At 32.2% G+C, this 25,039-nt stretch overlaps 4 protein-coding genes across 11 annotated transcripts; 1 reads left to right on the top strand and 3 right to left on the bottom strand.

Moving 5' to 3' along the window:
- The first annotated feature begins 2,998 nt into the window (after positions 1-2,998).
- LOC114185616 (F-box/kelch-repeat protein At1g80440) lies at positions 2,999-4,524 on the top strand. The gene has a single exon (XM_028073455.1). The coding sequence runs from the start codon at positions 3,235-3,237 to the stop codon at positions 4,315-4,317; it is 1,083 nt and encodes a 360-aa protein (XP_027929256.1). The 5' UTR covers positions 2,999-3,234; the 3' UTR covers positions 4,318-4,524.
- Positions 4,525-6,826: 2,302 nt separating this feature from the next.
- LOC114185164 lies at positions 6,827-10,975 on the bottom strand. 2 transcript variants are annotated; one of them, XM_028072722.1, is made up of 6 exons: positions 10,753-10,975; positions 9,312-10,402; positions 8,262-8,838; positions 7,944-8,166; positions 7,327-7,383; positions 6,827-7,185 (listed from the first exon to the last, which is right to left on the bottom strand). In XM_028072722.1, exons 2-6 carry the CDS (start codon positions 10,300-10,302, stop codon positions 6,940-6,942), a joined length of 2,094 nt encoding a protein of 697 aa, XP_027928523.1. In that variant the 5' UTR covers positions 10,303-10,402; positions 10,753-10,975; the 3' UTR covers positions 6,827-6,939. The 2 variants fall into 2 exon arrangements, with proteins under 2 accessions (XP_027928523.1, XP_027928525.1); XM_028072724.1 differs by having other exon boundaries at positions 9,312-10,393; positions 10,753-10,953.
- A 1,220-nt stretch (positions 10,976-12,195) lies between these two features.
- Positions 12,196-16,836, bottom strand: LOC114184969 (protein MLN51 homolog). Of its 6 annotated transcripts, none has more exons than XM_028072406.1 (12): positions 15,956-16,835; positions 15,760-15,862; positions 15,441-15,655; positions 14,503-15,332; positions 14,051-14,165; positions 13,635-13,793; positions 13,357-13,412; positions 13,222-13,267; positions 12,995-13,058; positions 12,825-12,912; positions 12,626-12,713; positions 12,196-12,546 (listed from the first exon to the last, which is right to left on the bottom strand). In XM_028072406.1, exons 1-9 carry the CDS (start codon positions 16,426-16,428, stop codon positions 13,031-13,033), a joined length of 2,025 nt encoding a protein of 674 aa, XP_027928207.1. In that variant the 5' UTR covers positions 16,429-16,835; the 3' UTR covers positions 12,196-12,546; positions 12,626-12,713; positions 12,825-12,912; positions 12,995-13,030. The 6 variants fall into 6 exon arrangements, with proteins under 6 accessions (XP_027928207.1, XP_027928208.1, XP_027928209.1 ...); XM_028072407.1 differs by having other exon boundaries at positions 12,626-12,710; XM_028072408.1 differs by having other exon boundaries at positions 12,825-12,904.
- A 2,720-nt stretch (positions 16,837-19,556) lies between these two features.
- On the bottom strand, positions 19,557-22,519 carry LOC114185020 (nuclear pore complex protein NUP50A-like). Of its 2 annotated transcripts, none has more exons than XM_028072500.1 (3): positions 22,433-22,519; positions 22,252-22,292; positions 19,557-21,172 (listed from the first exon to the last, which is right to left on the bottom strand). In XM_028072500.1, exon 3 carries the CDS (start codon positions 21,124-21,126, stop codon positions 19,783-19,785), a length of 1,344 nt encoding a protein of 447 aa, XP_027928301.1. In that variant the 5' UTR covers positions 21,127-21,172; positions 22,252-22,292; positions 22,433-22,519; the 3' UTR covers positions 19,557-19,782. The 2 variants fall into 2 exon arrangements, with proteins under 2 accessions (XP_027928301.1, XP_027928302.1); XM_028072501.1 differs by having other exon boundaries at positions 22,252-22,281; positions 22,433-22,491.
- Positions 22,520-25,039: the final 2,520 nt, after the last annotated feature.

Below are 25,039 nucleotides of genomic sequence, written 5' to 3'. Positions count from 1 at the left end.
CAAAGTGTTGCTGCATAAATGTATTATTCCCATGTTTATTGATAGGTACTGACAGAAAAAAAGGACCGGTCTAATTAATGGAAAATAAGCTAGTAATATTTGTCGTAAAAAATGTCATTTCATTTTTATAATATTTTTGTTTCATTTTAAATAAAAGAAAATAGAATATATTTATATTAGATAAATGCAATTTTATAATTATATTATAATAATATTCTCATCAGAAAATAGCATGGTTTTTCCGTGAGAAAAGATGGTTCACGTAAGAGAACTTATCTTGAATTATTTTAGTACTTAAAAGAAAACAATTAAGAATGAAAATTAGTTTATTTTTAAAGTTTTTCTTAAAATTGTTTTTTTTAATATAAGAGTGATTTTTTTTTTCTTTTGGATAAAGAGATTCTTTTTTATATTATTACATATAGTCTATTTTATTCAGTCATGTTTTTATCTACCACCTAATATTTCCATGGTACAAAATATAGTACTCTTGTAAAGTTAAATCGTATATTTGAAAATTGATTATCCATTTGGTTTATGAAAATTGAGAAAATATTCATCTATAAAAACTTTTTCGATACTTAAATTATTAAGTACGTGTTTGGTTTTACGTCAAATTGATGTATAATTTATTATAATTTATTTTTTAACACATAATCAGTACATATTTGGTTTTCAAAATCAATTAAAAAGTAAAAAATTTACATTAAATAAAAAACAACTAATTATTAATTCTATATTGGAGAATTGATTGAGCTGAAATCAATTATCTAATACTAAATCAAACACGTTCTAAGAGATGGAGAACCTATAAAATATGTGAATATACAAGTGAATGAAAAATTGAAATGAAACATTAACCTCATAAAAAAAAGTGAAAAATAGTTTTAAAATCAAATCTTTTTAACCGTAGTCATCAACCAAAAACTTATTTCGTTAGGTCAAATAATCATACATTATTTAAGAATTAAGACAAATAATAATTTAAATAAAGATCTTGACTTACTTTTTTATACATATTTAAAAAGAAAGTGTAATCTACTTTTAAATTTCAAAATAAACAATACTTCAGATATATAATCGATTATAACAATATCATTTTAATGTATTTAAAGTCAAAATATTCATTTTTAATATGGAAAATATTAAAAAAAAGAAGAAGCAAACTTCGTTCTTCATTCTCTTATAAAGTCTTATTTCGACCCATTTAAACATTTAAAAATTTATATAGAATGTATTTAGTAAAATATATTTATACAAAAATTAAACATTATTAAAGATGGTTTACATAATTAAACAATTAGAATGTTAATCTTGAATAGTTATCCTCCTCTTTTCTTAATTACCTAGTTCTGTATAGCTAGGTATGATAAATGTTAATCAGTTTACACCCTGTTCCTATAAACACTAATAATTATCATTGAATAACATCACTTATCATATAGTATAAATATCATTGAATAACATCACTTATCATATAGTACATAGTACTGTATATTTTTTTTTTCAAGTAATTAAGCTGAAAATTATTCGAGATCGTATCATTAGTATAAATATCATTGAATAACATCATTTATCATATAGTACATAGTACTGTATATGTTTTTTTTTCTTCAAATAATTAAGCTGAAAATTATTCGAAATCGTATATTGCTCGGAAAGCATAAAGAAAATAAAACAATATTTTATTTGCTTTTTACACATTTGTTGAGGATTAAAGAAAGATAAGTAACAACTGATCTCGGTGACAAGACTATGTTTGTTTTATAAGATGTGTATAAATTAAATTAATATGTATTTAACGTAAAATTATATCTGAACTGATTTATTAAGTAAGTTTTTATTTAATTTTAAATTTTTATAATTTGAAATGAACTATTTTGACTATAATGGTTGTTTTTTTCCTGTATTATTAAAATATAATATTAGTTCAATCCACATAATAAACTTAGTCAACTGAAGTCTTTTAGTCTAATGAAGATGTTCGCACAAAGGTTCAGGTTTAAAGTGAAAATTCTGTGGTAAGAGCACTTTAAAAATATAATTAAACTAAATAGAGACTGGGTCATGCTACAGGAAACTATTATTTATTCATACAGAGTACTTTTTATAGGATTTCAATCATATCATTTTGATCTGAATATTTCACTAAGGATAGAAATAAAATTATGTAACTTTTCAAATTTTTATTATTGGTTGTTTTCTATTTTAAAAGAGTATTATATTAGTGGGAAGTAATAACTAATTTCATTCATTAGTCAACTATTTCATTTAATATATCATTTTTCTTCATATCTCCGGCGCGCGTATTCTTAAATTCTTAAATTTAATACAAAATGAAAAAAAAAGTAAAATGACATTCTAAATTACAAAATGTATTAATGCAAAAGTTAGAATAGTTCATGATATAGTTAAATTAATTGAAATTTAAAAACTAATAGAAGCAATAAATATATTTAAAATAGTTTACCTTGTATTTAAAGTAAAAAACAAATTTAAATTATTGAAAGTTGTTTTAAATAGATTGGTTGGAACTGTGAAACTTATCAAGTGAATGGGTATTTATTTAACATGATTGTTGCTTTCAATGCTCATCTCACCGCTACTTTTTCTGTTTGCCAGTTGCCGGTTAAAACCTTCTAGAACACAGATGATATTTTTGCTATTTTATTCCTTAAAATATAATTTTAAATTTAAAAATAGTTTTCTGACACTATTCAGATGACCTGGAGTTGCAGAAGACAAATTAAAAATAGAGAAGAACAATAATATAAAAAAATAGTAAAAATTAAATATGTCAACCAGAAAAATCAACCGCCGTTGGTTATAGTTGGAAGCAGAAAGCATTACCATGCACTTTTACCATGTTCACCCCTGGTTCAATATTGCAAGTTGCCGGTTTCTGAAAACCTTCTAGAAGACCCACCGTTTTTTTATATTTATATTTTTTTATTTTGTTAACAAATCTCAATATCGCTGAAAACTTATCTGGAAGACCATGTGCGCCTCATTGTGATCCCTATAAAATCCTCTCTCTCTCGTACTCTTCTCAACACTCACTCTCTTTCAAACTTGAAGATTCTCCTTTTCAAATAGCAACCTTTTTCCATAAACCCTTGTTGTTACCCTTTCTCTCTTCGATCTCTTAATCGTGTTGCTGTTCATGGGATTTCTCTGATTCAAGAACACCGGATTCGTCTTTTGTTTCCTTCTCTGCTGTTCTGCTGTTTTACCATGGAGTTGATTTCAGGTCTACCAGAGGACGTTGCCCGAGACTGTTTAATTAGGGTTCCATACGAGAAATTCGCGGCGGTGGCATCCGTCTGCAAGGGTTGGAACTCGGAGATTTACTCGCCGGAGTTTCACCGTAGGAGGAGAACCACAAAACACGCACAAAAAATCCTTGTCACGGTTCAATCCAAGATAGACTCCGAAAAAACCCGAACCGGCTTGCTTGCGAAGGCCTCTGCGAATCCGGTTTACCGGCTGAGCGTGTTCGAACCGGAGGCGGGTCTATGGAGCGAGTTGCCCTTGGGACCCGAACTCGCTTCCGGGTTACCCATGTTCTGTCAGATTGCGGGTGTCGGGTACGAGCTTGTCGTTTTGGGCGGGTGGGACCCAGATTCGTGGAAAGCGTCGAATTCGGTTTTTATCTACAACTTTCTGTCAGCCAAGTGGCGGCGTGGGGCCGACATGCCGGGTGGGCCCCGAACGTTTTTCGCGTGCGCGTCGGATCAAAATCAGACGGTGTACGTAGCGGGCGGGCACGACGAGGAGAAGAACGCGCTGAGATCAGCGCTTGCGTATGACGTAGCGAACGACGTGTGGGTCCCGCTCCCGGACATGTCCCGCGAGCGCGACGAGTGCAAGGCCGTGTTCCGCCGCGGCGCGCTCTGCGTCGTGGGTGGCTACTGCACGGAGATGCAGGGGCGGTTCGAGCGGAGCGCGGAGGTTTTCGACGTGGCCACTAGGAAGTGGGGCCAGGTGGAGGAGGAGTTCTTGGATGCGGCCGCGTGTCCTCGAACATGCGTAGACGGAGGGGATGGTGCTGAGGGGGAAATGTACATGTGCCGCGGCGGTGACGTGGTGGTGTTGCAGGGAGACACGTGGCGGAGGGTTGCGAAGGTACCGAGTGAGATTCGGAATGTTGCTTGCGTGGGAGTGTGGGAAGAGAGCATGTATGTTATTGGGTCGAGTGGGTTTGGGGAACCGCATATGGGCTTTGTTTTGGATCTGAAGAATGGGGCTTGGGCCAAAGTGGTGAGCCCGGAGGAGTACACTGGGAACTTGCAATGTAGTTGTATGTTGGAAATCTAGTAGTTGAGTTTTTGATTGGGCCGAGTTCATGTAAATACTATATGAAGCAACATTTTTGTTTTCTTTAGTTGCTTTGCCTTCTACTCAAAAGCTTCATCATTTTAGTTAAAGTTAAGCTTTTATGGAGTTGTATTGTACATTTATGGAGTGTTCAATCGCACACTCTTGCCTTTCAAATCTCAGAATGAAATCGCCATGTTTTCTAAACTTGTTCATTCATCATTCACATTTAGTTTAAAAAATTTAAAACCAAATTTAATTTTTTTTTTTCTTTTCAAAATTTTTCTGTCTCTTTCGATCAGTTTTATGTTATGCTAGCTCCTAACTGTGGACAATATATAAATAAATATATAATGGTTAAATTCCTTGTCAATCATATCTAAAATAAATTATAACCGTCCATCCACTAAAGGCCATTCTTATCTATAAAACATAATACAACTAATAGCGATTATCCCTTTTGGTATCTACGTAATTATTCAAAAACTTTATGATATAATTGTTGTTATAAATTATTCAACCGTATATGACTAAAATGGTTGTAAATATTGAATTTTTATTTTGGTAAAAATAGAATAACATAATTTTTTGTGAGAAAAGAGATATTGTAACCCTGAGAGCTTTTATGAGTTGCCCTTAGATCAATCGCTTTCGAGGTTCAGATGAGCGTTGCGTACAAGACTCTTCAACCATCATGATGTTTCTCTTATAAACAAAATTAATTACCTGTGTGTAATCTTCTTAAACTGATTTAGTCTAGAATTTATTAAACTGATTTAGATAGATATTATTATATATTCTTTCATGTAAAACTCATTAAACTACTCTTGATAATGTAATTCATTGTCAATTCTAAACACTTCAATTTGGCTATTTGTTGATTATCGATCATAGTATGTTATTCTTTAGATATTTAAAAAGTCTTAATCTTATTATTCAAGATATAAATTCACATCTTGCTCACTAAATAGTTTATGAAAAATAAGAATATAAGATTGTCCACCATAAGTTCAAACTCATGTTGGATTAATGCGTACTTTGAAAGTCTCATAAATTGAAGTTTGACATGTTCGTCTTATTTTTTATTGCATCAAGATATCTTTATTATATTGAGATAATTTTCATCTTAATCCTCCGTAATCAAACATTATTTTCACAAAAAATAAATAATGTATGAGCTTCAAAATTGTTCTTTTTTTTTTTTTTTAATTTCCTGCTCTTCTCGATTGGTGAGTTTATTCCACAATAACAAGAAAAATAAGAATGAAAGGAACACAATTGTATTATATATAAAAAAAATCTAAACAAAAATAATGTCTCAATATAACATATTACATACATCATAGAATTTTACATTTTTTTTACAAATATAGAAAAAAAAAAACAGAAAACAACCTAAACAATTAAAACAAAACATTTCTTAACATAGACAAAGAAAAAAAATGACAAAAAAGTGTTACACACAATTAAGACAAAATACCATCTAATAGAGGAATAATAGAGGAAGTAAATGATAGATAATATAAGTAAATTTATATCCTCCTTATAAATCATAAGATAAAGTCAATATATAAAAAATAAACGAAGTCTTTACTTTTTGGACTCATACAATAGACTCACTGAGACTTTTTCTTCTTTTTTTGTGCGTATACTCATTTAATTATTAAGATGTTTACTTCAATCAAAATAACTTCTTTTCATTGAAGCCAATAAATTCACTGAAAAATTGTCTATAATTTCTTATTTGTAATTACTTTTAAGACAAAAGTCTGTACAAGTTGGCCACTTCCTCCAACTTGTATTTCCCTACCTTCTTCAACACTCATATGATATTGACACTTAACATTTCAGATAAGAAGCAATAATAAGAAGGTGGATTCATACTTCAAATTTCAACTTCAATGACATTTGTAGATTAAGTATAAAATTAATAAATAAGTCAAAAAACTGTAGGTGATCCTCATCCTAACAAGACAGATACTTTCAGAAAAAAAGAAAAAAAAAAGGCAGTTGTTAACTAAGTAATTTGGTTAATGAATTCAAATAGACGTGTAAAATATTTTTTTTTCCTGTCCGTGATTATGTTAGAAATACTGAGAAATTCAAGAAGTATTTGTTGTAATCTTTTGGCATATTTTTATATTACTTTTTAATAATAGAAATTATCTTAACTCCTTATCTACATCGTTTACCTATTTAAAAGTAAGTTTTGAAATTAATTCATCTTTACAAAACCAATTTTATAAAGTTAAACAGTCACTAAAATCATATCCTAAAATGTTATAAGATTATCTTAAGTTGACATGGCACCACCTCATATTCCAACATCTCCAATCTGATGACAATATATGGCACAAGTTGAGCTTCAATTATGAACAAATAAAACATGCTGCACTTTGGATTAGGATGAAAACATATACAAGTCCAGTTTTTTGTTCTCTCAATATTTTATGCTTAGTGTTATCCTCAATATTGCTTTTTCAGGAACGTTATTTATTTCCAAACGAAATAAAGCACAAAAGCTGGTAATCTTTCCCATAAATTGGACTGAATAGGGTTTGTGCAATCTAATAAAAGAATGGGAGTATTGCATTGCAAGTACCAAGCAGTTACGTCTTTCACTTATTTGCTTCTCATGCACCTAACAATAACCTCTACAAATTTCTTATACATGTGTTGCTTCAAATACATTCGCTGCACCTTCTTTCTTCCTTCCACCCCCATTTGCTTCCTTGCCAACTGGTTTTTGAGTAAAAACCGCAGATTCTGTGCGAGAACAAGATTCCCTGGATGTCCAACAGGATGAACAAGACCTGTAACATTGTGCTCAACAATCTCTTGTGTTCCCCCAGCTTCAGTTCCAAGAACCTACACCGCAGACAATACACATGTGATGACATAAAACCATTAAGTTATCAACTACTTTCATAGAAAAAGTAAATAGAAAAGGTAAATATGCTTCTGCAACAGCTATCTCATGATGAGTTTAATGAGAAAATGTAGTCATACCGGAAGACCAAACGCCATGGCTTCTATAGTCACACGTCCAAATGTTTCTCCCAGCCCCTGTTCACCATTTTGCTAATTAACAACAGTTTTGCATACTAGAGAATAGTTCTTTCTACAATTAATTTGATTTCTGCATGAAGTAATATCTGGAATGTGTAGTTTTAGAGATTATGTCAAGTTGCAAAATGAAATGCTTTTTTATTATGGTTGGAAGGAAACAGAACCAAAAACTGGATTCCTAGTTATTTCTAATAATTTCAGTGCAGAATTGTAGTAAATCTTATTTTTTATTGATAGGGAAACTAAAGAGGCTAGGTACAAATTCAAGTCTTTATGACAATAGGATGAGAATCCAAATTAGATAAAAAAAAGGCACATATTTCATCTGCATCAACAAATAACTTACCATGACATCATAATAATATTTCAGACATACTGAAACAATGTTGTCATTTACAAGTAGATTTGTTTGGAACTATATATTATATAATGGACGTGAGATTTAAATTATACTCATAAGCACATGCACACTAAAGAATGAAGGATACTTACACCTATTTATGAATGTATAAACATTTCATGTACTACTTTACAAATAATTTAACCTTTAATCTTACCTGAGAGTTTATAACATAAACATCAGCGGCAGAGTAAAGTGAGGCAACCCGAGTTGTGGCCGGAGTCCAAAAAATTGATTTTGAGGTGTTTGGATGCTGTTCTAAGAAATTTAGAAGGCTTTTAACATAATCCGCCTTGTTGCTCTTTGATCCAACAGAACCAATAAGAAGCTTGATTGATTGTTGAATTGTTCCTTTGTCATTAGGCAAAACTTGTTTCCTCCTGTGAATGTCAAAATTCTCATGATCAGTGGAACATACAAAAATTGTATACTTTACAACCATAAATTATAAAACCTTTTTTTAGATTCATGTAACCTGCTTAAGATATCATTGGAAGCTACTTTGCCATTCTTCAACATCGGTAACAATTTTCTATTGCGATGCTTTCTAGCCATGGTAGATATGCCTTCCTTCATAGTTGATACCTTTTTCATTTTCTTATCATCTTGCAACAATCCTTGTTCAAGTACTGAGCTTACTGACTCAAGAAGCAATAGCTGGCCCTTCCCAGGGTTGATGCTACTAAGTGATATCACAAGCATGTCATTATCAGTTAGGCCAATTTCTTTTCGCACTGATTCTCGCAATAACTGCCGTTTCTCCATCATTTTCTCAGTACTAAAGGATGGAGTGTTAAGTGTTGAAGGAATACCAGCTACAAACGCCAGTTCATCATTAACAGACAATGGAACAACTTCAGGGTAGGATCTAAGTTTTATCTTTTCCTCTTCACACCATTTTTGCCACTGTTTAGATTGTGATTCAGAAAGAAAAACCAACATCTTTACTCTGTCCAATACATCTTTGGAACGATCAAAGTACTCTCGACGATTTTCCATAATCCACCATGCAACTTGGCTTGCACCAGCAGGGAAATGTTCGATATATTGTTCTGGAAGCATATAAAAAGATAGTTATTTTCTATCAAGACACGTAGAGAAGTGGAATTACAAATACGCATTGACAGATTATAAACTACAACAAAATATACCCCAGTCTTCAACTTGATAACAGTAGAAGATTCCAATCAACCAACAGGGCAATATGCATACCTCCAGGTAAAATCAAAATCAATTGTTTTATCAATTTCCAAAGTTCAAACATCAAATTATTAAAAGGCTGGAAGTTTATATTTATACACAGGAAGTAAGGCATGGTGGTGAAGATCCTCTGCCAATGCCATTCAATGAGACAATTGAATTATATAATATTGTATCATTGCATGACAGGTTTAGAAATGAAGTTCTGTACCAATAATTCCAGAACTACTTTGAGATTAATAACTAAACCTTTGACAAACTTCAACTACTTTCTGACACTAAAAACCACAATATACATAATGACTTGTTACCAATCTGTTCTTACCAATCCATGATGCACAGACAGCCGAACCAGCAATGACAAGATCGGCCTTCATTGCAGTTTTGAAGCTGAGATCAGCTTTGTCCTCAACCACCTTGATCCGTCTCCTAGTAAGCTCTGACATCAAACCACCTTTCTTGCTAAGCACAACAGCTGAAACCGTAGCTCCACAGCTCAAAAGTTCTGTCGCCAACTCCATCATTGAAAGTGGAGCTCCAGTCATGGAAAGCTCGTGAAATATCAAGATAAATCTTCTGGACCAAACCAGACGTGCAAAGTCCTCCTTCCTGTTACAGGTCCCAGAACGTTTCTCTGGACTCCATTCCAGAACCCTATCCTCCACTGGGCCAAACGGACCAACAAGAACTCCATACGTATTATTGGCTGTAGGAATTTCTGGCTCCTGTTCCTCTATATCAGAGTTCTTAACTTCTGTAGTTTGTTTCAGCTTACCACTTGATTTACCTTTCGAAGCACGTCTTCTCCTGCTCCTCTTCTTTGAGCTCGTTTTACGATTGGACGGAACATCATTGCCTTTCTTGGCCAAAGCTACATTTATGGTTTTACTAGCCCCTGCTATACTTGTATCAGTCTCATTATTAGCAGACAATGAATTATCACTGGCACGCAAATCGCGGCGCTGAACCTGTTCTGCGTCTGAGCCAGTATTTCGCGGCCCTGTTCCAAAGCCAGAAAATTCCTCCTTCTTATCACTATGAGCCCACCTGGACTGAACGAAAAATCCAAGATAAGCCCAGAGGGTAATTAGAAGCAACCAAAAAAGTAAACGATTGCTCCGAAACCACAGTGCCCCGCCTAAACTGCTCCTTCCATCTCTTCTTGGTGTGCGGCCAGAATTCAGTCTCCGAAATGTCGGCGAATTTCTCGGACTTGATCTTCCAGATAACGTTGATTTCAAACTTCCACCTAACCTCAATGAAGTCTGTTTAGCCAAATTAGGCTGAAATTCCCCTCTATTGATGCTTTCCTCCATTAGCTTCCTGAGCTATCATATCACTAAAAAAGCCTCACTCGAAATCCAATTACAGGCCTCCAAGAACGCTTCAAACTCGAACGCTATTTTTCTGAATTCACTACACAAAAAGAAGCATTTTCCCCATCATAACTCATCCAAAGAGAAAGAAAGAAAGAAAGAAAAACAGTTTTTGCTAGTTCTCCAAAACATTCAACAGTTCGTTTCTTGTTATTCTCTTCCCTAGACTCTCAAGATAGCTCCTTCTATCGTTCTACCAAACCACTGGAAGTAAAGTAATACAATTTTATTTAGCTGTTTATAAGAGTTGGGTTTGTTTCTGTTTATTTATTCCAAACCAAAAGAGGAAACGCATAACATTGCAGGCAAATGAAGAAGGTAGAGTTACTTAACCAAGAAACCTATGATGTAAAAATGGAAAGATAGCAGAAGAGGATAGAGGGGCATTACATGGATCGTTCAAGATCTGTGTATGATTGAGTTTGAAGAACGATTCTTGAAGCTTGTTCTTCGATTGTACACTGAGCTAAGCTTCTTTCAACACTTTCAACACATTCAACAGCAATACACCTTGAAGAGCTCAGAGAGAGAAAGAGAAAGTTTTTGCAGTGTCATTGTGAGTGAGAAGTTCTGAGAGTTATTTCAGGGAGATAGAAAGAAACAATTACAATACCACGTGCGTGCGTCCTGCACGTGCCATCATTCTCCATTTCAATTCCACTCACTGAACTGCACTGCACCGTCGGTAGTCTCATCCTGAGATACTGACCGTTGGATCAATCCAACGGCCTCCTTGCGTTTGACCTGGGTCCCACCACTTTGACTTTTCTTGTTTATAGTTCAGTTATCCAATCAGCTAGAAAGTGATTTGTTTAGTAACGGTAAATTTTTTAAAATTACTTAACATGCTAAATATAGAATAAATGACAAGACTCTATAAATTTCATCAGATATTTCTTTTAGTGGACCTACAAAAAAAGTTTTAATATTTTAATTTTAATGATATTACACGTACACCTTTGATCTTTCTTAACTATTTTCAAATCATTACGTCTACTCTCCTAAAAAATGAATATTGTAAACATTCAAAAATAGAGATATATGCATCGGTAAAAAAATATCAGGACATCTAAATGTAATTTATTTTAAATATTTATTAAAACAATTTGTACTATAAAAATTAATGATATAGTATTTGAAATTGTCTGTTTATTTATCATTAGGTTTTCTTGGAAATAATTCGTGATAGGTTAAATCGTTCATTTAACGCTGTTTTAGGAGCTTTCGATCTCACTTGGCATGTAGTAGACATATTAATTCATTTTTTCCCAATTTAATTATAATTTTATCTACAATCCGCTATTTTTTATTTCAAACAAAATGCATTTAGTTTTTCATTTAAAAAATCCGTGGTTTTATTTTTGTTTTGGTCCAAGAGAACCTTAATCTAAAATACTTATTTAATTAATTTCAATAGATGAATATAAAATAAAAATCATGAAATTTTTAAAATAAAAAGATTAAACATATTTAGAAAAAAACAGGAAAAAAAGTACACACTAAACCAAACAAAAAAAACGACTTTAAACCTTTATTTATTCAAACTAATTGTGTTCAATTTCTTTTCGGATTAGAGTACTTGAGTATTCTAGTTTAAGTAAAAAGAAATTAAACAATTTTACTTTGAATTGTTAGGTTGAAAGTAACTTCCCTCCCGTATTTCTACAATTTTTTATTCTATTCTATTGCCAACAGAAGGAACTAATCATCAAAGGACACTATATTTCTTTAAATCTCAAAAGACTTTAAATTTCAGTTCCTAAACAAAATTAAATTTATTTTAAGCATTTCACAACAAAAATTAAATCCAAACATCAAAAAATACCAAACCTGTTCTTGGTAACAAAATACTATATTACTTGCTTTTATAACACGAAGTCTGAGTCTAGAGTCTTGATAGAACAAAACAAAAACAATATTCAGAAGTGTAAAAATATCACGCAGTCAAAAAACACTAGGTTGAATGTGGAAAAAATATAAAGGATTACACTTTTAACAGCTCATGATAATTTACCACAAGTCAAACACCATAGGAATAAGAAAACCATTTACACGAGAAATTCTCAATTCCACGAGCAAATCAGTTGCTGCAAAACAATCGTCGTTCTTTCCCCACATCTATAGTTGTAGAAAAGCATGCCTATGTTTCTCACGAGCTTAACGAAAGCAAAACGCAAGAAAAATCTGCAAAGACAACAACTATCGTTTAGTTTCGTCAGCAACTACCACAAAAGACATCAACTGAAAATTCATATATACTTACCGCACAATTACACAAGCAACTACCACCTGTCAAGCTGCAATTAACCTTCTTTAAATGGAGAACAGCGTGAACAGGCGGTTATATACTGCTGAAATTGAATACGGGAACAAAAAAAGGTCCATCAGTGTACACAGTCCAATGTAAACCCTAAAAAACAAGTTAAAAAATATTCACAGCGAAATACAAGTTCTATAATCACCTAAATATTCTTGAAACATATCGCTGCCCAAAGTACTCCAGAACAAAAGCTGGAGGACAAAGGACCAGTAGGAAGAAGGCCTGTGATACTAAAATTACGGAAGCTTAGAAAAAACGTAACAATAAGAAGCAAAATAATGTGCATCAATCGAGGGCAATAAAAAATCTCACCTTCTTATTCAAACAAGTTGCATTCTATATAATACTTTACTGCCCAAAGTTCATCTCCGAGTATCTGCATGGAACATAACCAACATTCATTGAGATTGTGTTGATCTAATTAAAAAAAAAAGAGCTACCAGTAAACAAAAAAACAGCCAAAACAACCATGCTCAAGCATTCACAAAAAGAAAACTCATTAATATGAATAGAATGGAAATGCTCAAAAATCGACTTGCCTGCGGGGCTTATTATGCCGCTGTCCAAACTCATCATTTACAGTCTCTGCATACAGATCAATTTTGAAAAATAAATTATTTAAAACCAATGGCAACGAGTAAACATTATCAAGAGAAAGGAATATCAATGCGTACCAGACTTTGGTGGTGCCTTCCATTCATTGCTACCTTTATTCACATTATTTTCCTTGCTGCAAACATTCAATCATAAAAAACAGAAACCATAAACCATCAAAAAGCTACAGAAACATAAAAACTTCACCATAAACACTTCTTCCAAACCCACACAAAACAAATGGAATAGATTGATAAAATACAATATCACCAGTCATGCCAAGCCATAAAATTTTAAGTAAAATATAGTTAAAGCATAAAACAATACGAATTCATAATAAAGCTATAAGAGAACCGACCTTGAAGTAGCTGTTGCAGATGTCTGCCCTGATTGTCGTGCATGATAAGCACCATCAACAGTGAGATAGGGTGGACAATATGTAGCCCCTAAAGCACCTGCCGCTCCTAAAGCTCCAGCTGCCCCTAAAGCTCCTGCTGCTCCAGTCAAAACCGGTAGCCTAAACAAAAAAATAGGTAGCTAATTAGTTTTTCAGAAGGGAACTAAAACATAACAAAAGTTTATATTTTACACAAAGAATGAGACGCTTGTGTATGGATATTCCAAACATTAATTGATTAGAGTAGTTAAATATAATATTGATTATAAATTTCTTTATGAAAATTGCAATGTGCACCGTACTTAGATGCACATACTTAGGATGGAGATTTCAACCATTTTAACATACGAATAAAATCCGGTCATTAATACCCTTACCATGTCATTTCAGAGTTTCCCAAACCAAGTTGAGGCTGGGCAACATATCCAGGGAATGCCATGCCAACAGCAGGAACTCCTATGCCACCAGGATGCTGCCCACCAAATTGCATAACTGTGCCACACCAGTGCCCAGTGAAGATCAGAAAAATTAATCAAAGAATACAAAAAAATCTATGCATCTGTTGTGAAAGATTCACAAGTATAAACACACAACAAAATCAGTAGATGTTGATAATCAGAACACCCTCAACACAAGAAGACCCATCTCTAACAGTGAACAATTACTTGACTTTCCACAGACTATTGATGCTACAAATTTTACTTCACGCGCTCGGCAACATTGTATAACAATGACAGAAATGCAAATTGACAATAATTACATTGGATTCCAAACTACCGCTATAATGGCACTACGATACTAACAAAGAAGACTGCGGGTTAAAACTGACCTGGCAAAAAGGTTGGAAAGTTCTGATCTCCATGATTACCATTGATATTTCCAGCAGTACCCATAGTTCCACCATAAACAAAAGAACCCCTCCCGCTACCCTGGGAAGCTTCCCTTCCCTTCCCAACCAATGCACCCTTCAATTTACCTGATTCTGAAGCTGCATCAATTTCTCCAGAATCCACTGAACCAATTGCAGCGGTTGTGATTGGGGGAGATGAAGCCTGAGACCCACTACCAGGTCGATGACCCAACTGTGGAGCAGGGGCTTGCACAGAAGGAGAAGAACGTCCTGGAGCAGTTCTCTGAATACCCTGGAGTTGAGTTGGATCAATTTTACCAGCTTGACTATGAGAGGCAGCAGGCTGATAATTCATCTGCACTGGTACTGCTCCACCCCTCCCAGTACCTCTTGGGTGAGTAGACTGAGATGCATTAACTCCAGAAGCTCCAGGTGGTGGCATATGCAAACTGTTAAAAGCTTTCCCAACAGATGGAGCGCCAGGCCCATCAATATACAACTTCTCCATGCTGACATGATCGACAACATTCTTTCCCCGGAGAAGTGCGTTGTTTTGTACCAAAAAACTCTCATCGACAACACCAGGCCGAACGTTCCTACTTGCAGCAGCAGTTGGGATATCCCCTTTTGAGGTCACACTTGTATCTTTGTTGGAAGAACTCGAAGGGTAAAAAGGGGGAGAAGCATAATTCAAATTTGATGCAAAGACCTGTTTCTTAGAAGGTACAGGATCGGGTTCGGAATTAGAGACAGGGGTGAAAGCTTTCCCTGAACCACCATGTGGAACTTTCTCCGGCTGCTTCCCATATCTTAGAAAATGACATAACAAGATTACGATCAGAAACCTTTAATATGTATAACATGTATAGGTAGCACAAATCCAACTGATCTTATATAATACAAAAGTCTGTACTCACTGTTTATTTTGCACCTGGGATGCTGAATCATTGCTCTTATTAGTAGGCTCGTACCTACGGGGTCCTCTCCCTCGCACAACACTCTTGGGTGCCTGTGTTTGATTGCCTCTGTTTTCATACCCTTTTCTGTTACCTCGGACATATCCTCCACCGCGATCAACACCTCGTGTTTTACCTCCACGACCTCGATAACTACCCTTAGAAGGTCTCCTTCCCTAAATTTTACACAGATTACATAAGAAGGTCTCTTTCACTTCAATAAGCAAAATAAAAAGTTAAAGAAATTTGTTCCAATTAATTCACAAAAATCAATCATCACCTCTTTGTATTGCCTTTCTTGCAGAGTGATTTCCTCAAACTTATCATGTCCCCACTTCCTGTCATCCTTGGACTCCCAGAGTCTCCTTCCACCACGCATGCGCCTAACAAGACAACAAACACAAACGTAAAAACAAAACCAAACCTTAAAATCAACCACACGTATTAAGCATAGGTTTCAGTAAAGATTTAGACACCTATGGCGTGCACCGGCATTATCCCTGAAGCGATCATCGTGCATATAAAATGCTCCAGCAGTGGGAACCGCAAACGGCTCATTCTCCTTCTTCTCTTCATCATCTCCATTCCCTGATTCCTCCAAAGGGCCTTTAACATCAACATCAGAGTCCTTAACTACTGTGCCATTCAAACCTCTCTCCTCTCCAACCCTACCCTCATCCTCTTCCTCTTCGAACAACTCTTCTTCCTCCTCCTCTTCTTCTTCCTCTTCTTCCAATTCTTCTTCGTCATCATAATCTGCCACGCCACCCTCGCCGTCGGAAACATCGGAATGAGTAATCCGGCGATCGACGGCGGCGTTTCTCGCGTCGGTGTCGGCGTCGCCTTCCTCATCATCACTGGCCTCGCGCCTTCTCCGCATTGCGAGCGATCTCGTGGCCTCTTCGGGATCACTCTCGTAGTCAAGCCCTTCTTCACCCGCCGTAGCCATTCCTAAAACCCCTCAAAAACCTAAAAACCCAAAAATCTGAATCAATCGCAACCACCAAAACACACGAAAGACAGGAGCACGAAGAAACCAAAAGCGAATGAGCGAATTGGAAAGCCAAAATTATTGGAGCGCACGAGAGGGGAAGAAAAAGGGGTTAGATAGATGAAACCCTAGATTATGGGGGTGGGAGTGGGAGGAAAGGTTTGCGCCTTGCGAAAGGAAACCCTAGATTAGATAAATTTGGGACATTTGATTTTGTGTTGTTGGCAATTGAAACGGAGAGACGAAGAGAGAAGACTCTAAAAAGTGGAAGGGTTGTGGTGGAATTATCTTATCATCGGGGGCATTTCAGTAATTTCCTTCACGGTTCGGGATTTGGAGTAAGTGATTGGGTTGCCTACTGACTACTGAGTTGGACAACTCGGGAGAGATGGCTCCAGTTTATGCCACCATTTAAAGTATTTAATATAGATCTAAATCATGTTATCTATATCAATAACAAAATATATATTATTTACATTTTATCTTTTAATTTTATCTTTAATTATTATTTTAAAAATTAATTATTCACAAATAATTTTGTTTTAAACTTTATTTTAAAAAATAATTTCACATACATATTTTATTTTTTTAATTTTATTTATTATTTCAAAATTTAATTATTTTAAAAATAATTTATTTTTAATCGTTATTTTATAAATTTCTTTTATTTTTAATAATTATCTTATTTAACAAATATTTTAAAAATTAATAATATATTTTAAAAATAAAAATTAAAAAAATACGAATACACATTCAGTTTTTTTTTCTAGTACCCATTAAAACATATTTACTTATTATAAACTCTAATTTATAAATGCCTTCCTTTTATATTCATCTACATGTATTTCACGAATTATTTATACACATTAATATATTCTATTTTCTTAAAATATTGTTTATACATGAAAAGAAAAAAATTTAAAACTAAATTTATATTTTGGCCACAACTTGAAAATCAATAAAAAAAAATCAATTTATTTAAACTTTAAATAGGAATTTGTGATATAAGATTTTTTAACAATCACTTATTTAAGGAAAGATAGGATCCATTTTTTGTAAAAGTAAAAATAAAATCTTAAAAAATAAAAGTTTCTTCTTTAATTAATATAAATGAAAGAGTAAATAATTTATTTAGTGCAATGAGTACCGGTATATTTCGTTTTTAGTATAATAAAAAATAATTGTATAATAAGTGATAATATGATTATAATGAATTGACTTGGTAGTAATATTGATAAGATATGTCAATTGAGTGTTTATCTAAAGATATGTGTAAAAATAAATACCTAAAAGATTGCTTCAAGCGAATGAAGTCACGGTAAAGAATATAAACAAAATTAGAATGCAACTTCTAGTGCGAGAGAAAAAATCCAAAATATATTTTTGTTGACAAATATTGATATTAGCAAATTTGTAAACAATCTCAAAATTGAAAAAACATTTTAAATTACCTAGATGTTTCATCTTAAAAGTGGAATCCGATGAGTTTGTAAGGTAAGAAATAACAAATATATCATTCTCACTATAAACAAACATCAATCTAAATAAGTAAAATATTTAGGGTATATTTGGATTCGTCCTCAAATATCATAAGTATATTTTTCTTTTAAGATAAATATAACACCCAAATAAATTAAAAAATTGTGGATAATAAATTTTCTATTGTAAAAAAGTTTATCAACTGTTATTGTATCATATACATCATTAAAAATCTGATTTGCATGATCACAAAGTTTTGACAAGTATAAATGACTAACTTATTAATTACACAGATTTCAGCAACTAATCCATTAACTACTCACAATTAATTATCAACTAATTACCCGACTAATATATTTATGTTTATTACAAAAACTCAATAAAAACATCATCTTTATTTTCTTCTCTTTCTCTTTATTGTCCCTTCGTTTTGTTATTCTTTTTCGCTTTTCTATTTGTTTCTTAAATTTTCTTTACCTTCAACTTTTAATTTTTATTTATCTTTCTCTCAACTCTTTCTCTCTCAATTCCTTCTCTTATTTTTTTTTCTCTGAACTCCTCGTTTATAATTTCCTTTACTTTTTCTATTTTATTTTATTTCTTAATTATTTGTATTTTCTACTTGTTTTCTGTTTTTTTTTTATCTCTTTCTCGTCCCAATTAGAGCATGTATTCTTTATTACTTATCAAACAATTTTTTTATCTCTTTTTTCGTCACAATTAGAACATGTATTTTTCGATACTTATCAAACATTTTCGAATTATCTTGTACCTTTGTTATTTTTTTTTCTTATAAACAATTTGTAAGCATTAGGTTGAGGTGCACTTTTAGTAATAATATCTATCATAAATCTGAAAATAAAAATCAAAGTTTTAACTATAAAAATGAACTCATTGATTATCAAGTGTTTGAAGTTCATTCCATTTGACGAAAAAAGAAGAAGAATGATTTGATATTCAATTTAGAAAAAAATATTAGCATCACAAAAAAAAAATGATAATGTAAGTGATAAATCATAAGATAGATACCCACGCATTAGTGATAAAATTAGATGTGAATTCTTATAATTCAAAATTCAAAAAATTTTATCACAAAATGAAATTTCAATTTCCTATCAAAACATACACACACACAAGACTCTAAATTTCACATAAATTCTCGTTCTGTAGTTTTTACTGTCCACCACTAATAAAAGTACCTTCCGCGATAAACTCGACCTTTCTCTACAGTAACAGCATCCTTTTGTGCTTTGTTTTACTATCTCTGCTTTAGAAATTAATTACTAAAGTGATGTTGAAGAGAAATTAATTCTCAAAAATGTCATCAACCTTATTTTACGAGGACGCTTTTTGAGACAACCCTCATGGAAAACCAGAACATCTTTACTGCCATGTTTTTAGAAATTAATTATCAAAAACACATTGAAGAAGAAAATATCATGAAGTACTCATATTTGTATGATGCATATGAAAGGAAACCCAAAAAAAATTATCTATTTGGCGGTCCCGGTTGTCGCAATAAAATAGTTTTAAAAAAGTGATTTCGCCGCGGCAACATCACAACAGCAAAGTAGAATGTCACTTTCAAATTTGTCCAAACTCCAGGCTCAAGAAATAACAGCACTATAGCAAGTTTAAAGGTTCAAGAGTTAAAAACTGTGCAGTCTAAATCCAAAATTAAGTTCCTTATCACTTGGAGATTGACTCAAATTCAAGTACACTAATTAAGTATGCCACACAAGGGCAAACGAACTCAGGATAGTAAAATATCTTTGTAAAGGAACATCTAAGGAGCCAGACACTGTGGGGACATGAGTAAGGAGATGATGTTTCTCAATCATCAGAAGCCTTTGGAGAATTTTCAGGTGTCTTGAGAAGTGTTGATGTCTCACCCTTGTGTGCAATGACAGCTGCTTTAAACTCTTCCACAATGGACCCGTCCTTGAACTTCAAGGCAAATGTTGAAAGACCACTTTTACCTTCGCTGGCACTATTGATGCAGGCAAAAGTAACACCTTTCTTGTCCATATTTGTGAGCTTCATATCAGAGTAAAGACGGGCATTCAAAATCAATCTAAAATTTCCCCTGGACCTCATAAGAAGTCTGGCTTTTTTTGTCTCACTAGCAACATTAACCTTCACTTCTCCCTTCCCTCGTTCCTTCCAACTGCCATCAACAAACTCAAACAACACTGATTCTGCATTAAAAATCACTTCCTCATTTTCTTCCCCGGTTTCAACAGCAACCTCCTGCATTGCTAAACCAATCCCCTCATTCTTAGAAACAGAAGATGCCCCTAAAACAGAGCTTCCATTGTTGGATAAACCAAGACCAAATGGCTTGTCACTTTTCAGTCCAAAAATAGAACCGGACCCTTCATTTGAAAAGGAACCAAAGGAAAATGAGGAAGTAGAAAATCCAGTTCCAGCAAGACCTGTAAAGGCATTTTGGCTACTTGAGTGCAGTTGAAAGGACTTCAAATGGCCACCTTCAGCATTTGCCTCTTCATTTTCAGATTTGCTGTCTTTCTTATCCTCATTGTCAATGTTCTCATTCTTACCATCATTTTCAGAATCCTTAACCTCCTCTTTTTGTTCTTTATCTAACTCACCGGCACTCTCATGTGCAGCATCCTTCTTATCCTCATTTTCACTTCCTGTGGCATCCTTACTTTGTTCTTTATCTACCTGAGATTTGTCATTGGTAATTGTCTTTTCTGCAGTATGCTCCTTGTCTGCATTACTTTCTTCGGCAGCATTCTTATCCTCAATAGGTTTATCCTCTGTCTCATTTGTTTTGCTCTCTGACCTCTTAGTTTCCCCATCTTCAGCTTTCTCAGAATCCTTAGCTATACCATCACTACTCTTTGAATCATCCGTACCAGTGTTCTCACCAGTTGATTGTACTTCAGTTGTCGCAGCAGGATTAGCACTGGGTTCAGTGGGAGCAACTAGGCGTATTCCAGCAAAAGGGTTTGCAGAAGGAGCAGAACTAGTTTGTTGGCGACGAACCTTAACTATCCTTCTGGTTGCCAGAACATCATCACTGGCTCTCTTGAAAGTGCCAGTCTCAAGCTCAGGAGAATCTTCCTCCTCATCAACGGGAGTATCTCGAGTGAGTTCCCTTCCAGCAGCCCTTTTCTTTGAAGGTGGAAGGGCATTATCAGCATCTCCCATTGTAGAAATAAAACTACTTGTCAACTAAGTCAGAGGACAACAGCAGCTGCAATCATGAAATTATAATTCTCATTCCTTACGCTCAAAAAGTGAGCAAAAATTCAAACTAACAAAATAATCTATATGAATAAAGCAAGTCAAGCATTACAAAGTTACACACAATAAAAATTATAAATCTCACAAGAGATTAAACATTATAGCCAACACACCATAAACTAAAAAGAATACCAAACAACTAACAAAAACACATGCAGATTAGAAATTTCATCTATATGAATCCAACAAGGTAACCATAATATATTTTCCCTTAGAAGACTGCAGAAGGCACAGCAAAAAACAAACACCTAAATTATTTATGTCAAGTACATTGACTCACAATAATTTGATAACATTGGGCACTACACAGGGTAAACTAAAACGGAGAGAAAAAACAGATTGAGAAAGCACCTGAAGGGTAACATTACACAGGAACCAGTCCCACAAAAACAATTACTCCAGTGACAAGGTGCAAAATCTAATATTTCGTTTCCACAAGTTTGTATTCTGGATGAAGACTTTGCAGGTCTGTTTTAATAAACTCTTCGATAAACACAGTTCTAGAAGGTAGTCATGTTATTGTTACGTAATGCTTGAATTATTTTACACACTAGCTAATTTTCTTCTCTGATAAGTGTTATGAAGAAGTTTATTCAAATTGGACCTTTGTAACACCTTAAGATAATAATAGGTCAAATATCCAAATTTCAGAATTTGAGCAGCTTTGGATTTTTGAAGTGGTGGTGATATCCATCACCCTTCATTGTCTCCTTTATAGGTAGAAAAGAGACAAAGTAAACAAACAAACCGATAAATAGAATAGAGAAAGAACATTTCAGGAGGATGAACAAAAGTGACTATATAACCTTCTCAATGAAAACGGAAAACAGATTGAAATCCCAAAATCAATCAGGGAATCTGCGAAACAGAATGTTCCTAAAAACCTAAATAATGAAAGTAATATGAATTATTTGGGAGTATAAAAACACAAAAAAAAAAAAAAAACCTTGGAGTAAAATAATAACAAGAGGAAATCAAACATCGAAATGATGAAATTTAGAGGAAAAAAGTAGGGCATGGACTACTTACAGGCAGACAACGAAAGCTATTTCAACGATCCTGCACGAATCCTTTCAATTTCAAAAATTTATAGATGTGAGGGAAAATAATATAACATAAATTAAAATTAAGAACAGAAGATATAAGAAAAAAGCAAAAAAAAAAAAAAAGAAAGAGATAAGAAACAGAATGAAGAGTTGAGAGTGCAAACCCTAAAACGATGGAGAGCAGAGAGAGGGAAGATGAGAGTGGCACCAAGGTACTCACAGCTGTCAGCACTCTCCCTTTAAGGAGAAAAAAAAAATAGAATATTGACAGGTGGCTTTTAATTACATTAACATTCATGATTCAGACAAATTTCGTAAAATTGAATAGTAATATCATTAAATAATGTTTATCTACATAATTGATGTATAATAAATAATAATTCAACTGGAAGTTTTGAAAAAATATAAAACAAAATTAAGCAATGTAATGTTTAATAAATCTATGACATTATAAATTAATTTTGTCTTTCATTATTGATATTTTAATATAATTTATTTATTTGTTTATTTATCTATCTCTAGCTATATATATATATATATATATATATATAAAAAGACATTTTCAAGTTTATATATTCAATCTTTTATGATAATAAAAAATTAAATTGTATTTATGTGTGTTTTTTTTAAATTAATTCACTTTTAACTTAATTTTTATTTATATATTTTTTGTTATTCCACTATTAATGTTTTTAATTTGTTTTCATCACTACTGAATTTTTTGTTATAGAAGACATACTATAAAAGTTGGTAAAAAAATCACTATAGAATAGTAACAATTTATGCAATGTAGTTATTATCTTCGTGTTTGGTTGTTGGATTTTTAGCAATTATTTTTAATAATTCTATTTGTTTCTTGTTTTTTTTTTAAATGTTGATTTTTTTTTGTCATTATTTTAAATAGTAGAACTATTCTTCTTTTGATTTAATTAAATTTCAAGTTTTTTATAAATTTAAATATGTTTTTAATAATAAATTTTTCTATTCATCATCTCAGGTTTAATTTCTTCGTAGGTTTTCGACGCGACAAAGTGGGGATTTGAAAACTTGTAAAGGTTTTGGACGTTAAAAACAATACTTGTGTGGTATCAGTATTGAAGACCCTCACATTTCAATAAACTTCTTTATTGATTTTCTATTGGTTCGTGATTTATTGATTTTATATTACAGTAAAATCGGGAAGAAATTCTAGTACTTCAGATAGCGGATAAATTTTTTATAAATTTATATAACTATAATATTATAAAATAACGATAACAGTAATAATAAGTTAACAAATATTTATTTAAAAAATATAAAATATTTGAGTATTTAATAGATAAAAAATTTATTAAGAATTTAATTGAAGTGTTAAATTTATCATAAACTTAACACTTAATTAATTCTTATGTTTTATATTTTGGTGTTTGCATATAATATTTTTTTATTTGATCATTATGTATTTTTTTTAAATAATACCTATTTTTTGTTCATTGCAATAAATTATATATATATATATATATATATATATATATATATATATATATATATATTAAAAGCATGATGTGAAAAAATAAAAATAAAATTGATCATTGAAGTTATGAGCAAATTTACAATAAACCGTTTAAGTATGTATTTTGACTTCGAGGATTCGATAGGGACCTAATTGGAATATAGACTTAATTGGAATACGGACTGAATTAGAACGCGGACTTATATAATTTTAAGAATCATATTACAATATAAAATATTAGGATCATATAATTAGATAATAAAATATTATAAAAGTTGAAAATTTGTAAAAATCTTGATAATATGAGAGATATTAAATATATGATAAATATAAAAAATATATAACAAAATATAAAATCTTCACAATTTCTTTGATTTTCTAATTTAAAATAATAATTAATTTTTAAAATTGAAAGATATTTTTTAAAACGAAAATATTTGCTAAAAAATAATTTAAATAAAAAAGTTATAAAGTCACAAAATTATCAATTATTTTTTCTATCGAAATATGGATTTAGGTAGAATGAAAACTTAAATAAATACGAACTTAAACGAATATTTAATGTAACTATATTTTGAAAATACCAAAAAGTTAGTTTGGAGTTGGTGAATTCATTTTTTATTTAATTCATAATTATGATATATTTGAATGAATTTTTTCATAAGCACTTACTTAAAAAAGAAAAAAAGAAAAAACAATTTATTCAAAAATTAAAATTAACCGATACATAAATTATTTTTGTAGAGATGCAATAATTTTTTTTACCGTTCTTAATTTAATTATAAACTAATTTAATTTTTTCCCATGCTAATGTTTACAAAGGAGCTCATTGAAATATAGACTTTATATATTTTTTTTCTCAAACTATAAATTATTTAATGGTTCATACTTTATTTTTTTTTCTCTTTTATCATTCACTGCGATAAAATTAAAAATACATAGTTATGAAAAAACTTAAAATACATCAAACATTCTTTTCTGAAAATAAACCATCCTGTGAATAGATTTTAGATTATATGAGTTTGGACTATAACAAATTATTAAAAGTTGAAACTTAAAATGTTGTATTTTAGACATGTGTTCTATGAATGCATTGTCATTGTGAACAGTATAACTTTATAAATCATAAGCCGAAATCCCTTCTGACATTTATAAACTCGTTTTCAACCTATACGATAAGATACATCTATAAATAAATTCATACATTTTATAATCAGGAAGAAAGCAAATTTAGTATTTCTTATATAAAGTAAAAAAAAAATTATAGAAAGTATAAATG

Source organism: Vigna unguiculata, chromosome 5 (genome assembly GCF_004118075.2).
Source record: "Vigna unguiculata cultivar IT97K-499-35 chromosome 5, ASM411807v1, whole genome shotgun sequence".
Taxonomy (NCBI): Eukaryota; Viridiplantae; Streptophyta; class Magnoliopsida; order Fabales; family Fabaceae; genus Vigna; species Vigna unguiculata.
Note: the sequence above shows the minus strand (reverse complement) of the source record. Positions and strands in the feature narration are given on the sequence as shown.